General features: G+C 32.3%; 1 protein-coding gene across 1 annotated transcript; it reads right to left on the bottom strand.

Annotated features, from left to right (window-relative positions):
* Window positions 1-6284: 6284 nt before the first annotated feature.
* LOC132636719 (vanillin aminotransferase) lies at window positions 6285-15816 on the bottom strand. Its single transcript, XM_060353721.1, has 17 exons — window positions 15665-15816; window positions 15411-15492; window positions 14896-14968; window positions 14171-14268; window positions 13964-14056; window positions 13382-13455; window positions 13219-13257; window positions 12541-12629; window positions 12311-12387; window positions 11856-11930; window positions 11257-11388; window positions 9827-9914; window positions 9625-9703; window positions 8480-8570; window positions 7964-8042; window positions 7738-7853; window positions 6285-6633 (listed from the first exon to the last, which is right to left on the bottom strand). Exons 1-17 carry the CDS (start codon window positions 15679-15681, stop codon window positions 6538-6540), a joined length of 1398 nt encoding a protein of 465 aa, XP_060209704.1. The 5' UTR covers window positions 15682-15816; the 3' UTR covers window positions 6285-6537.
* Between the last annotated feature and the right edge of the window lie 1059 nt (window positions 15817-16875).

Below are 16875 nucleotides of genomic sequence, written 5' to 3'. Positions count from 1 at the left end.
AGCGGGGTTTCTTTGGAGGAAATTTTACAATCAAAATCCAAAAAAGATTTTTTGTTTTCAAGTTTTTGTAGTTTTTTTTTCTCTTCCTAGATTTCAAAAAAAAGAAGAGAAAATTCGAAACAATTTTGTTGATTACTTTTTGCCGAAACTTCCCGAAGTACGCAAAGATCTGATTCATGTCCCGGCATGATACGTAAGCAACCCAAGCCGGGTTCGATCGAATTATTTTCAAAAAAAAAATCCAAAAGAGTAGTGAAAGAGCGGAGAAGAAAAAGAGTGGAAAGAAAAAGAGATATAATCATAAAAAAAAAAAAAGGAAAGAGAGCGAGTGAACTAAGAGGTGTAGAACGGAAAGATACAAAGAGAGGAATGCCAAATCGAACGAAAATTGAGATGATGTTAAAATAACATTATTACCCTTAGAATCGTTCTAGAATTGATAATTGTGGCTATGTGCATTACATGTAGTGTGATATTATACTCATAACATCCCCTAACTCAATCGTCTTTGATTCAAGAAGGTGGTTCCCTTGTGGTCTTAAACCTGGCGACTCATCCTTACAACACAAGGTCGAAAACCAAAAAGGCAATGGCGACCAACGAGGACATTGGGTTAGTTGACGCTGGCGCTCAAACACCGTTGGTTGACCAAAACTCGAGGTTAGCCGAAGAAGTGAGAATGTTAAAACAACACATGGCAAGCATGTATCAGGCCTGGATGACTGGTCAGGCACCACCTCCACCGCCACCTGGCTTCCTCGACATTTCCCCTAATATGCCGACCTCAACCCGAGCTCCACTCACTGTGCCTGGTGATCCATCTAACAGTGGGCCCTTGTTCAAAACCCCTGATGCTCAACCCTATACTCCAGAACCGACTTTAAATGTCTCTAACCCATATGGTTATAACCCTCACCTTGAGCCTCCCGTTAACAGTGACAAACTTGATAAGACCGTGGATGATGAGGAAATGAATAGAAAGATGAAAAGCTTAGAGCAATCCATAAGATACTTGCAAGGTCAGGAAGGTCATAAGAGTGTTTCATACAAAGACTTGTGCATGTTTCCTAATGTTCACTTGCCCTCTGGTTTTAAGACTCCAAAGTTTGACAAGTATGATGGGCATGGTGATCCTGTGGCCCATTTGAAGAGGTATTGCAATCAATTGAGAGGAGCTGGAGGTAAAGACGAAATGCTTATGGCTTACTTTAGTGACAGCTTAACAGGAATAGCCTCGGATTGGTTCACTGATCAGGACGTCATTAAGTGGCATATTTGGGATGACATGGCTCAAGAGTTTGTGCGACAATTTCAGTATAATATAGACATTGCTCCAGATAAAATGTCCATGACCAAGGTGCAGAAGAAATCTACATAAAGTTTCAGGGAATTCGCCATTAGGTGGAGAGAGCAGGCTGCTAGAGTAAAGCCTCCAATGGCAGAAGGTGAGGTGGTGGATAATTTTCTCCAAGCCCAAACTGAAGAATACTATCAACACATGCTCCCGGCACTGGGCAAACTTTTTATCAAGGTCATTAAGATAGGGGAAATGATAGAAGATGGAATCAAAACAGGACGTATCATGAGTTTTGCTAACATGAAAGTAAATGCTGAAGTAACTCAAAATGATTCCGGAAGCCTGAGCGACATGAGGGAAAATGATGATGTAGCCATGATTATACTAGAAGTGTGACGAGGTGTGAGCGGTCCATCTCGCTCATATACCCAGCCACAACCTCAAGTCTATTCCCAAACTCCATACGCTTAACCTCAACATTACTTTCCTCCATAAGACCCTCAATATTCCATGTCACCTCTCCAGTACTTTTCCTGTGTTGCACAGCCATATGTGCAACCATATCCTTACCAACAATGGTGTGCACCAGCTCCACAGGGTTCTTACCCCCCACAAGTATATCGACCTCGTACCAGCTCCAACTTTCGACCTAGGCTGGAATACAAGAAAGAGAGGCAACAGAGAAGGGAGGCCTCTGGAAAACTTCCCGGGCTATCAGTCTCAGTTCCAGAAGTTGATAAGGATGAATTGGTTAAAAGGACCCAGAACTTGTTTGCTGAGAATAATTTGATTGAAAATGATAATGGTTCAAGTAATGCTTATGTGCAACTTAGTGGCTAAGATGACAACTTTGCAGTTGGGAAGTCACTCCTCTCCCCTCTAGGAAGGAGTCTTGGTAGTTTGTTTTGATGTTTTTTCTGTTATCCGGGTTATTCTAGGGTTGTAATCTAGAAATTTTTTGCCTGTTTTAATGTCCACAACCCTTCTATCATTTTGTTTAATAATAAAAAAAAGAGTTTTTGTTTTGTCATTTCCTAGTATATTTTCTTTAATTTTTCTTTTGTATAGTTCCTTTTAGGTTGGTTCTATTGACATGACATGCATGCGGATATTTTTAGCCAGATCTTGAAGGCCAGTTTAATTACACAAGAAATGCACCCAAAAGATTGAAAATGGTGAAGAAAAACATGGGAGGAAATATTAGAGTGCTAAAACATTTTGAGAGTAAGCTGAAGTCTGGCTTGAATGAAACTAATACGATCACTTTGGGAATCATGAGAATGGCACTAGTGTATAACAACATGTTGATCCCAAGGTATTTGAAGTGGGCCAATATCAAGAGAAGTCAAAAAGAAAGTGCCCTCTAATTAACTTAAGCGATCCACTGTAAAGAGATACCGTATGATTTTCACATCTATTTCTCGAATCGCATGCTTTGTACTTGACATTTTAAAGGATTGGTATGACAAAGGCATTTCATTCTGCTATCTGAACATTGTGTCACCCTTTACTACCCCTTTTGAGCCTTAGTTTTATTTTCTTTCATACCCCTCTTTTGGAATCAAAGTACAGTACAAAAAAAGTCGAAAGAGAAAAAGTGAAAAGGTAAGGAGAAAGTCAAAATGAAGAGAAAAGAGTTGAAAGAAAATAAAAGTACGAGCAATAAATGTTCAACAATAAAAGTACGAGCAAATCAAGGCTCAAATACATAATATATTCAAAGATTAATTTAAGTTAGGTATAAGTCGATAAAGCGACCGTGCTAGAACCATGGGACTCGGGGAATGCCTAACACCTTCTCCCCGGTCAACAGAATTCCTTACCCGGTCTTCTGTTTTCGCGGACCATAATAAAAGAGTCATTTCCTTTTGATTAGGGATTCATAAGGTGGCTTGGAACACCAAAACTTAATTCCAAGTGGCGACTCTGTAAATAAAATAATCTCTTTTCAAAACCGTCACTTCAAATAGAAAACCCCTTAAATAATAAAAACTTGCGCGTTAATCACCTCACATCCAAGTAGGGGCAGATCTAAGATTTAATTTTTATTTGTTCAATCTTCAAGGTTCATAGTGTTGAACGCTATTGTATTTTTAAAGTAATGTTATATATAAATTTGCGTTGAAAATATTAAAGTTCAGAAGAACCCAGTACCGTAATGTTGGATTCGCCCCTGCATACAAGGGTGTGGCCTACATAGGTTAATGAAATGAATGTAAAATATTGGAGATCAGGATTCAAATTTCAGTAAAGAAAAAAAAATTAAGCGATTTCTCCTTATTTATCTAAATTTTAATAGTTAGAGTTACACAATATTAGTAAATTATTAAAAGGTGCTCAAGTTGATCTGTATATCTATTTTATCTAAAAAAGTAAACGGATGATAATGATGTCATGGCATAGTTGGAAAATATTTTATATGGAAATATCTGACTAAGCGGAGTAATGCTGAAAAGAGAAATAGTCTTGTCTTAGTGATCAAGAATGGTAATATCTGTTTTATCTAAAAAAGTAAACGGATGATAATGATGTTATGGCATAGATGGAAAGTATTTTATATGGAAATATTGACTAAGCGGAGTAATGCTGAAAAGAGAAATAGTTTTGTCGTGGTGATCAAGAATGGTAATGATGTCATGGGTTTTGCTGGTTTGTATTTTAAAAACTTTGAAATCAATTCATGTTTTGGTGTTGAGGGAGCTGTGTTGACCGAATCATTAGAGTTAGTGATTGCCTTAAAATATAATATAACTTTGGTCTTTAGGCTTTGTAATATGAATATATGGTGGGTTATATAGACTTTGATTTTAATTTATATATGTTATTGTAAATAACAATTCTTAAGTTATAAACAAAGCAACAATCAAAATTTTACTTGAAACCGAAATTGAATTACAAATCATCAAATTTGTACTAAGACAAACAAAACAATAAAAAAACATAATATGCAACTAAAATTGTATTGAAACCAACCAATACGGAATTCCCCATGTAATGGCCTAATGGGCATTACTAACAATTGAAAGCATTGGATAATTCCTACTTAATAAATAGGAAAATTTACTGTCCATAACTACCTCGAAGAATTATTTATTAATAATAACTACCTTTTTTTTTAATTGTTTTTGGTAGCTTAATTATTTATCAAATTATCATTTATAACTTGTTTTTGTAACTGTAGTATATTTCCCTAAAAACAAGGTACCTCTCTCCCACTTACCCACAATCTCTCTTTTTTTAAAATATATTTCTCTCACATCTTCAATTCACAACTGTATTTTACCCCCTTATTCTTCACCATAATTAGCACGATTTCTTCTTCTTCTTCTTCTTCTTCTTCTTCTTCTTCTTCTTCTTCTTCTTCTTCTTCTTCTTCTTCTTCTTCTTCTTCTTCTTCTTTATCAGTTACCCAATCTCTACAGGTAACTAATTTTCATTATGTTATTTGTTGTATTTCTCTTCAATTGTTCATAAATTTTATCGTCTTTACCTTCATTTTTCATTCATTTTTTTTTTAAATTTTCAGCCATTGTTAGAATATCTTCAACAAGCTCTAACTCTCCAGTTTAATGGCGGATATTGATACTCCAAGCAAAAATACACCAGTGGCAACAAAAAAAGAAGTGGAGGATCTCCAGCCAATGGTCGAAGCTCAACCATAACAATTCGTTTGCTAAATCTCCATAGATAGGCCGAAATAAGAGGAAAATCCTTCTTATGTTTGCAATCATGTGGTGTTGTTTATCTTATGAGTGATGAAGAATAGTATTGATTATAGCAATATGATATTGTAGCATCATCTAGGAGCAAGAGAATAAGTTGTTGTTGTAGAAACACCATTGATGAGAGTTGTAGAGCTTAATGCCCACCAAATGTTTGATAAAATGTTTCAGTATATTTCAGTGTATTTCTGTGTATCAACAAACAGTATATCTAATTTTTCAGTATATTTCAGTGTATTATTTCGTTGTATTTAAATGTATTTATCTTTTTTTTTTTTTTGGTGTAGAGCCTATTTTTACTTCACTTTGTTTCACGATTTTTGTATTTCGCTGTATTTCAACATATTTCTGCATTTTGTATTTCTAATTTATGAAATAGTTTCTGATATATTTCATTATATTCCACTGTATATACGCATATTACAACTTTATATTTCTTAAACAATCAACCATATTTCATTGTACTCCAGCATATATTTTTCTATATTTGGAAGTTTTCAAATCTTTAGTGGTTTTTGAATTCAAAAAGTTTTGATTGTGATAAAAATTGAGAGCGATTCATGAGCTGTTATGGAATGCGTGAAATATGATTGATTTAATTTAACTTACCATTTAAAAAGAAAAAGAATAATCTATTCCAAAAATATAGCCCATTTTTACTCAACCCGATTTTGTATTTCCGTGTATTTCATAGTATTTCAAAAAATCTGTTCTATAAATAACTCCTGATTTCACTGAAGCGTGTTTACTGTGCACTGTATTTCTCTATATTTCAAAAAAACAGAAATACACGTGTTTTTAAAGAAAAGTAGCTACGTTTGGTAATTTTGCATTTTATAGTTATATCTACTTAAAAGCCAATAAAAGGTAGCAAGTTTCACTAATAAATATTAGTATGATAATTTAATCATAGTTTGAGACTTGATTAGCAACACTGCTAAAATTGTCTTGTAATTTTGAAGGTTAGAATTTTGGATAACAAAAAAATATGTTTTATGGGCGAGCTGGCCCAGCCCACGGCCCATGTAGGATTGAGCTGGGCTGACTATTTTAAGGCCCGTTTCTGGGGTGGGCCAGCCCAGCCCGGTCCATCAAATTTAAAAAAAACTCAACACAATGCAAAATAATAAAAATGCTTCTTGTTGCTTAGGCAATATATTCTTTTCTTTTTCTTTGATCTCCGCATTATACACTTGTTAACGTGAAAACTCTATGTAAATGCAGATTTTTGTACGAAACAAACTTGTTAACAAACCAAATCAATGTCCTTCAATAGAAAATTTCTAGTGCAAATTAAAATTGCAAGAAGCAATCACTTATTACAAGCAAAATATCAACAATTAAAGAAGAAACGAAGTCTTTTTTTTTTTCCACAAATTTATACCACTAGATAGAGCATCTAACTACCTTTTATTAAAAGTAAACAATCCCCAACAGGGACAAGACAAGCGAGGCAGGCAGACATTTTATTTAAACTAGATACATTATTCTTTTTATTTCTTTTCTTTTTTGGATTCATCAAGCTTTTGCCACGAGCTTTTCCTTCTTCTGAGACTTGAGTTCTTCCACTTTCTTTTCAGTATCTTTCAGTGCTTTCCCATAAATGCTCATTAACTGCAAAAAACGACAACGCTTGTAGTCGTTTTTTTCAAGTTGCTGCAACAACTTATTTGTGGCAACCCCAAAACACTACAAAACACTGGGTAATTTGCAGAGGTTGAAAGTTGCAATTCGTGGAGGTTTTAGCCTCGGCTATTTGCTAGCAAAAGACAAAATCCCTGTGAATTGTAACTTTTAGCCGCTACAAATTACCAAATTTTTGTAGTGAAAACCGCCAACAAAAAAATATTCTTACTTGTGTGACGACTAAATTGAAGGAGTCGCCACAAAAAAGTCAGCATGGAACTAATATGCATCATCATAAAATATCGCATGGGACGGTACGATGTGACCTTGCACATTTGAAGAGTTTAGATGTAAATGTTTGATCAAATTTTTAAAATTTACTTATTTTAAAAATGTTTTTCGAAAAAATATTTTTGGGGAACATCAAATTGTATTTAGCTAATAATTAAAAGCACTTTTCTCAATAAAGCAGCTATTTTCAAGAGGGAAATTAAAAACAAATTTATGATTTTGGGGAGAAGCCGCTTTTTCAAATTTTGTAAAACACCTTCTACTACTACATACTTAAAAACAATTGTTTTTCCCTAAAAGCTTGGTCAGCTTAACTTTCTAAAACAAGTATTATTTTTTTAAAAGACACTTTTAACCTCCTAAAAGCTTGGCCAAACATGCAATAGTTTAAGTACTACTCGTAGTTCTAACAAAAAAGTTCCTAATTTATCTGCTTCACAACTTCATAGGTATAAGGCAATACCACTCATGGTAGTCAGTGGCGGACCTAGTAAGAGCCCAAGGGGTTCATCGAACCCCCTTCGGTGAAAAATTGCACTGTATATACAAGGTGAAAATTATTTTTTATGTATATATAGTAGACGTTGAACCCCCTTAGTTTTTTCATTTATGACTTCTTTATATTTTTGAACCCCCTTGATATAAATCGTGGCTCCCCCACTGATGGTGGTTCTAACAAAAGGAGTTCCTAATTTATCTGCTTGCAGCTTCATGGGCAAAGAAAAGAATAACTACTAGATTTTACATAATAAAAAAATACATTTAAAATATTTTTAACAAATATATGTCAAGTGGTATTACCTCATCAAGTTCTTCAAAAGTCAAAGTAAATGGAGGAGCCATATTTATGTAATCACCAGAAGAACTTACTAACATCCCATACTTAGCACATTGTGCTCCAAAATAGGCACCAACCTCTAAAGCAAAGAATGAAAAATTTAATTAATTTGTCAAATTGAGCTTACAATTTAACTTAATTAATCTCAAATTAATTAATTTTAATACAAAAGAGCAAAAAGAAACATACGCCATTGAGGAGGAAAAGGATCATTAGGATTTTTGTTATCCACAAATTCTGTGGAAAGTATCAAACCAGTTCCCCTTATCTGAAAAAAAAAGAAGAACAAAAAGTAAGATGAATAAAACTAAAAGTTTAAAGTTATATGCACTAATAGTATAAAAGATATTTATGCATGAGTTTAAGTTACGTCAATATAAGAAATTTTTACACTATCAATTCATCTTATAGCATATGATCGATCTTATTTTTAAGATTATAAATCTCACATTTTAAGGCGACTTATCTGTAGATATTTTTGAGTGACGTGACGGTATAAGAATAAATTTTTACTAGACACTGCATATAATTTGAACTCTTTATACAATCAGGTCAATTAAAAGTTACTAACTGTAGATAATATACTATTTAATAGAATTAATTGATAACAACACAGAATAAATGATAAATAACTTGCTATAACATATTAAACAACATTGATGGTATAATAAAATCATTACACTATCAATATATAAGTATTTGTACCTCCCCAATTATGGGACTGTCAGCAAATGCTTTCAAACCTTCTTGGAACTTTGGTGATATTTTGTTCACTAGCTCAACAACATTTCTTTCCCTGAAAAATAATTTGAATATTGTGTTAACTACAACACCCAAGTTTGGAAACCACGAGGAGTATTTTGTTAAGATTTAAGCGCACGGACGGAGTAAAAGATATTTATACAATTACGTTATTCATAAGGTAAATAAATCTTTATATTGATTGTGTTTGTAAGTTAATTCTTGCTTATCAAGCCAAAAATTCCATTTTTAATGGGTGACTTGCACAAAAAGATTTTTTTGGTGCCCCTATTGAAATTGATTTCGTTAAGAAAAATAATGCAAAAATAATTGTTTCACCTAAATTTTTTATTTGATATTGGGCAAGACATCTTTTATAGCAAGTTATATTGATCGTAAGGATTTTGGTAACATCAAGTTATGTGATCATCAAGATGTTGGCCATAAATCTGGCTGAATTACCATGATCTTTTCGATATTTGTGGTGGAAAATCCTGGCGATTCGTCAAGATTTAGCTAGAATTCCTAATGATCACCATAAGTTTTGTAGAAATTTCAGCAACAAATTTTTGCTTCAAAATTGATCCAAAGGTGTTTTATATCAACTCCAAATTAAATGACTCTAATTGAAATTCAGTCTTGTAATGCCAGTTCAAATAATTTTCAATTGTTAGATTCAACTCAAGCTTACCTTTAAAAATCAATAGACTCACTTTGTTTTCTTCTACACAAGTTCAATAAAACTTAACAATGGTGTTCTTCAAATCTCTTCAACCAAAACCAATCCAAATAATAATCACAAATAAGTAACGGGTCTTCAATTTTCTACTGCACATATAAAGAAAATGGAGAAGAATGAGGAGGATGAAGATGAAGAAGAGGAGGAAAAATCCTGGTGAAAGTATATATTGACACGACTTTTCTTAATAGGGCCAAGAATTAAATGTGTATTCTTCCTAATTGAAGTTTCTAAAAATTCTTGTTTTCAATGCAGAGGGGTCACTCAAACATATTACCAACAATAAGCAGTAATATTGAACATAAATTAGATAATTAATATTTTTTAAGTAAAATAAATATAACTTCAGCTAGAAAAAAAGGTTGCATACTTGTAGATCTTCAGTGCTTCCAACGCAACCGCACACGCGACAGGGTGGCCGGAATAAGTAAATCCATGGCAGAAAACACCTAGTTGTTTAAAAATAAAAATAAATAAATACATAAAAAAAGAATTAAAACTATGAAAATTTTGGTTAACAAAAAGAAGAAGACTTTATATCGTATTGTAGTGTACTGATATTATATGCTCACCTATTTTATTGCTTTCAGAAACTATGACATTGGAAATTTCCTGGCTTATAAGAACAGCACCAATTGGCACATATCCAGAAGAAAGAGCCTAAAAAAGCATAGTTAAGGAGAGGCAAATTCAGAATCTGATATAACTTAGTAATTTGCATAGATTATATACAACATGATCTATAACAACAGGTAAATGTTTATAGTATTTTAATTGGGATTTAATTTATATACATTAAGATAGCTGTAATAAACTTCTATATAATTAATGTAATTTAATATATGTTATATATAGCAGGTTACTTTTCATTTACGTTAGGTAACTAATCAATGTTTATTGAAGAAAATGACCTGCAATCACTTTTTAAATAGGGAAAAGGGTTCAAAACAGACTTTAATTTTGGCCGAAATTGCTATAACACACTCCAATTTTTTGAGGTCCTATTACCCCCCGGACTATCTTTTTGTGTATTATTGATGATATTATCAGGCGACCTAGAAAAGCAAGTGAGCACACGTTGGTTGAGCGCGTAAGGGCGGACTTAAAACAAAACGGACCCGTCTCTATTTGCCACGTTGAAGTCCAAATAATCCCTTTTTTTATTACAAAAAAGAAGGATTATTTGGACTTCAACGTGACAAATAGAGACGGGTCCGTTTAGTTTTAATACCGCCCTTACACGCTCAACCAACGTGTGCTCACTTGCTTATCCATGCCACCCGATAATACCATCAATAATACACACAAAAAATAGTCTAGGGGGGGGGGGGGTCATAGGACCCCTGCAAAGTTGGAGTGTATTATAGCAATTTCGGCTAAAGTTGGAGTGTATTTTGGACCCTTTTCTCTTTTAAACAACCTGATTGTATGAATATCTTTTACACTGTCAATGCACGGATTTAAACTCTTCTAATTGCAGGTTAAGTTAAATGCACTAACAATGTAAAAAATATAACACAATCATATCAGATCGCACATTAGATAGTTATAGAAAAATCTCTTGATAAAAATTAATTAATTACAACAAAAGTTGGAGCGACACATATATAGGATGCTTTAAGAAGTGAACTTCATGCTTGCTAGTAGCCAGGCAAAGCACATGAAAGGTTATTGCACTATATTCTTTAACCAGGGACAAAATCTACCATTAGAATATATTGATTATCGAGGCGATAACTTTCAAAGATAAATTGCCTAGTATTATTTCTTAGGTAATTTGCTAAAAAAGATTATTAACCTGCCATTCAGGTTAATTTACTGATAGTACTAAAAAAATATTTCCCCGATTAATTTGGTAACTTAAAATATATAGTAGATCGATAATATGCTAGGCGAGTTAAAATACAAAGATAATACTCCATTAAAGAAAGTTATATTATCCATGCATAGAAATTAATTCAACCTATAATTTGGATTAATTGAACATAGTTATTTAATCTACCTTTGCTAAAGAGACAAGATCAGGTTTAATGTTGTACTTATCACAGCCAAACATTGTCCCAAGCCTTCCAAATCCACATACCACCTCATCCACAATGAAGAGAATGTCATACTTCTTGAGTACAGCTTGGATCTAAAAATTAGAAACAAAAACACAAATTAAAAATAAATTTTTAATAAGTAGTTGATGTGTTTGATAAAAAAATTATAAATACTATTTTTGTTAAGATGATGAAAACACTCCCATAGTTATTTACACAAATATAAAGTAATTAAAAAGTATCTATACAAGGAAAAAAGACGAGCGACGCAAATGAGATGGAGTGGGAGTTAAGGTTTCAATTTGGGCTGAAGAATTGAGAAATTACAAAAGATATTAGAAATAAAAATAATTTTTTTTTTTTGTCAAACTGAAAGTGTTTATATATCGAGGAGAAGCCATAAGTTAGAGATTACCAACTTATGACTTTGGTCGATTTTAGTTATTTAAACACTTTAGTTATTTGTAAAAGAATATGTAAACAATTGAGAAAAACTGATTTGAAATTTAAGCACTTTGACTTATCTTGAATCTTAAACACTGCAAAAAGTAAAACTGACCTTATCAAAATAGGTTGCCGGAGGAACTATGACACCTCCTCCCCCCATGACTGGTTCAGCAATGAAAGCAGCTACCTGGGTGAACATGTAAATTAATTAAGGGAAAAAGCTCAAATATGTCATCGAACTATCCGAAATGGCTCATTCATGTAATTCGTTCATAGTTGGGTTTATTTATGTCATCACCGTCACCGAAATGGCTCATTCATGCCATTTACTGTTAACAGCTATAATGGCTGGTTTTACAATACCAATCTTTACATGTGGCCTCCAATTAAAGGTCCACGTCGCCAAATTAAATTTAAACCCATCCCAGACCCGATCCATAAACTTTTGAGTATAAGATGTGGTAAAATATGTGGTATAAGGCTGAGGCTTTATGTGGTAACTCGGACCATAAGCTCATGATTTATGTGGTAAAATAATAAAAGATGATAAAAGTAAATGGAAGTTACTGTTTCAGGCCCCTCTTTGAGTATTAGACATTCCAAATTATTTGCCAACCTAGTGGCGAACTCCTCTTCCGTCTCACCTGATATACAAAATTTTGCAATTAAATACGATAAAAAATATTCTGTACCAAATACTTACACTCAATCATGAATGAATGCAAGACGTGTGCTATTTACATCATAAAATATAAAATCAGTATACAAAAAGAAGTGAGTATAAATAAAACATTTACCTGGCAAGTGATAGCGCCAATAGTGAGGGCAATCAGTGTGCAGAATAAAAGGAGGTGGCAAATCAAATTGATAATGTAGTGCAGGAATCCTGCAAAATTAAAGAAAATATTAGCATAAACTAACACAGAGAAATTTATGTTGCTTGAACTCCTTAGAAATACTATTGAGTTTGTTTTTGGACCTTCAAAACTAATTATATTTTTGGACAATCTGACACGATTATAACTATATTTTTGTACTGTCCAAGCAACATAGCTTGAAATAAATACTACCTTCAACCCATTTTATACGATGATTTTTTTTTTCTTTTTTCAGTCTGCTTAAAAAAATGACACGCTTTGTGTGTATTTGAAAATTATTTAAGTCTAAAATTTTTATTTTACTTTTGAATAACCAACCCCCCCCCCCCCCCCCACCCCCTGCCCCGACTTGTCCTGTTCTTTCAGAAGAACACTTAAATTATCGTCTCTTCCCTTAATATTTTAAATTATATACAAAATGAGTTAAATAGAATAAGATCTGAAAATATTAGCTAATTTGATTATGAGCTCGGAACAAGTGACATAAAAGGTAAAAATCTTATCAAACGACGCTATATAAAATGACACTCAAGCATTTGTCGGTTCAATGCAAAAATGTTATGAAAATAAAAAATGAATATTTCTGAAATGTATTACCCAGAGAGACCGGCAGAAATGTAAGTGGACCCATGGTATCTGTTTGAAGAGGACAAATATGAAGAATATTGTGTCAGCCAAAGTTTTTTTATAAAGCAAAAAAAAAAAAAAAAAAAAATGCATGGAAAAAAATAAAAAACAAAAGGTAAAATAATTAGATTACGCTTTCTTTTGAGCAATAAATTTCTTTTTCTTTGGCCTCCCAAGGGCATTGTTGTAATACCATACCAGCTTCACCTACAGATTGACATGTAAAGGTTGAAGGTTATTTTAATATCCTTGAAAATCTTTCCACAAAATATCCTCTCTAGTACTAAAAATAGAAATTAGCAACGGAGAGATTTTGTGGCTAAACAGCAAAATTCGTCATTAATTCTATCTAACGATGAATTATCAGAAATTTATGTTAATTACTAGCAATTTAACGATGAAGTTCGTAGCTAATTTCAGCTTTTCAATAGTAACAATTTCTTTTAATGTATAGTGGTGGTATAGATTTTTGAATCCCCAATAGATGTACATGTTCAAATCCCAAGAGTAGCAGTTTTTTTTTTTTTTTTTAATTTTCATTGTTAAAATTCCTGGTTCAATTACTGAATTAGGTCACTTGAAAGGCAATTACATATAATTCTATTTAATAGCAATGATCGATAATCTAGAGATAATGATAAATAACATATGTTATATCAGGTTATATTAATGCATTGATACTGTAGAAATAATCATTTTATCAGTATATATAAACCTGAGTATCATTGGCTTCTGATCCGCTATTTGTGAAAGTAACTTTCGCCATTTTGTTGGCAGTAAACAAGTCTAGGAGTTCCTTTGATAGATCCTGTATGTTTGACAAATAAAATTAATTACTCAGCCAGTGATATAATAATTAAGTAAAATAATTAATTTGATAGCCAAATTTAGATGCTATTGAACTGAGAATTTGCCATATTACCAAAGAAGGTTTTGTGGTACGATTCCAAAATGAATGGTAAAAGGGCAATGTGTTGAGTTGTTTATTTGCAGCTTCAATAAGACGAGGCTCACTTCCCCCTACAATAATATGTAAGTTGTTAAATTTGTCCCACTGTTATCAAAAACCATTAATTTTAATATTGTAACTTACTTTAGTGCATGTTACATATAAGTTTTATGCATCAATGACGTAAAAAAATATACACCAACGAACGTAAAACGGAAAGTCATCTCTTCTTTTTTTGATATAACCACTTAATTAGTTGTGCTGTTCACCGATTCGATTTATTCAGATTCGTTCAACGTAAGTCCCGTTAAAAAGGAAAATGTTCAATATCAGAGTTTCTCCATTATTAGAGCTCGAACCCTAAACATCTGACTAAGGGTGAAAAGATTTTATCCATCACACCACATCTCTTGATGGTTAGTGGCGGAAATAATTAAATAGAAAGTATGACTTTAATTTATTCGCTTATGTTTTTCTCTTTCTTTATTTGAAATAATTTCTAAAATGTTAGATAGTGAGACAAAATTTCTCCTGCCTTAACACCATTAATGTAACAAATTAAAAGAGAGAAAACAAAGGATACCGAATCAAATGAAAGACATAAGCCAATAGAAAAAGCTCATAAGAAAGGCGTGTTAAATTTTTGGAGCAAAGAATAAGTGGTACACAAAAATAGTGCAATAAAGGATTGTAAGTACCTAAGGGGTTGCACCACAAGCCAGATAAAGTATCAAGATACTTCTTCCCATTTATGTCGTAGACATAGGAACCCTACAACAAATTAACAAACGTTAAACACATAAGAATTACAGTTTCTTAAGTAAATATATATCTTAAGTGTAAGAAACTTTTACACTGTTGGGTTGTTTTTACTTGTTGTAACAGATAATTTATACTTATTTTTAAGATTACAAATTTCACATTTTAAAAAGGCTTACCTAATTTTTTTTTGGGTGATTTAGTACTGGACGGAGGCAGAATTTTTAGTTGATCGGTTCTGAATAACGATTCTTTTTGTTTAGTGTTCTGAATAAATTTTGTGTATATATTAAATAATTTTTAATACAAATAAAGAGTTTGAGTTCAAAGTTAATGAATTTTATCGAATCTGGATTAACCAAGTTGGCTCTGCCCTGCCTGACAGAGTAAAATAATTTTATAGAGACGATACATATAACTTAAACTCATAACAAAAATAAGAAACAAATATAACCTCCGATTTTTCTACAACTAAAGGTCCCATATCAATCTGCCAGCCTCCAGTGAAGGGTGGCAACATGTCATGTCCCATAAATCTGCAAATGTGAACAAATTTTGGTTACTCGTTATATTAATAGTAAAATTATAAAATTATTTTTCACACTAAAGTAACTGAATGTTATCTACGTACTATAACACAAAAATTATTAAATTTTGTCATAAAATTATTAAACTACTTTTTATATTAGAATAACTGAAGACCTTTACCCATTAATACTGCCCATTCCTTCAAGATTTCTTCTCTCTCCCTTTTCCAAGCTAAAATAGCCAAAGCTAAGAAAGAAATATAAAGCAAGCAAAGAAACAGAGAGAGAAAGAAAGAGGGGTTGAGACTACTAAGATGTTTTACCAAAGATGGATATATATAAGGAAAAAGTTGTGAGGGCCCATTAATGAGTTTAACACATAATTCACTGACTATGTAAATAAATACTATGTACTTATATTATTTTTTATAAGTTATATACTGGTAACTGGTAAGTAACTTATCTTGTCTTTAAAATTATATTTTGTGTTTATAAATAGTTATTTATAAACATTTTTGAATAATTGATTAGAGTAATGCAGGTATATTAGTAATACATGGATTAGTTATGAGGGAATCTATGTATCATTTTATGTACAATTTAGTTATTCATGTATTAATTATTCTATCTTCTATCATGCATAAAATAATTCATTGATTCCCTCATAACCTCATACATATATTAATTATGCGGGTTTCTAAATTGCACGAAATACCGTATTACTTGTGTTGAATTTTATACATAGCAAAAGAATGCTACTAAATATGATATTACTTATGCAGATTTAATACTTGAATAACTTAACTCCTTATAACCAACTACTAAACGACCCCTAATTGTATAAATATGTTTTTACGTGATCTGTGTATATAAGTTGAACATTCCCCATCTATCACAATCCACGTCCTAGTATTCAATTCATCGGGTTGTTATGTGGATGGTCAATAATTTATTTTTTCTTTTATTATATCAAAGTTATCAAATATTTTTTTGCGATTAAAAAGCCACTTAACTTTTCTTAGAATCATGCCAGAAAGTTATAAATTAATAAAAAAAAGTCACTTAGTATATATTTCAGATAGTTATTAGTAGCTGTCGTACCTTTAAGAGTGTGATTATAATTAATGATTTTATGTGATATTTAAGCAAATTTGAGTGACCATATTTAAATCAAGAAAACATTTAATAGTTTTTGTGATATATGGGCAAAGTTGATTGATCTTTTTTGTTATAAAATAATAATAATTTAGTGGCTTTACCATAACGATAACTACGCCTCAATAAGTTGGTGTCGTTATAAATTCTCACGGACCATGTTAGTGGCTGTTTGAGTGATCGTGCTGTCGCGCATGCATGAAATCACCCCTTCTAGAATAGGTTTTTGACGCGTTG

The sequence above is a fragment of the Lycium barbarum genome, chromosome 4 (genome assembly GCF_019175385.1).
Source record: "Lycium barbarum isolate Lr01 chromosome 4, ASM1917538v2, whole genome shotgun sequence".
NCBI lineage: Eukaryota > Viridiplantae > Streptophyta > Magnoliopsida > Solanales > Solanaceae > Lycium > Lycium barbarum.
This window is presented reverse-complemented; position numbering and strand designations above follow the sequence as displayed.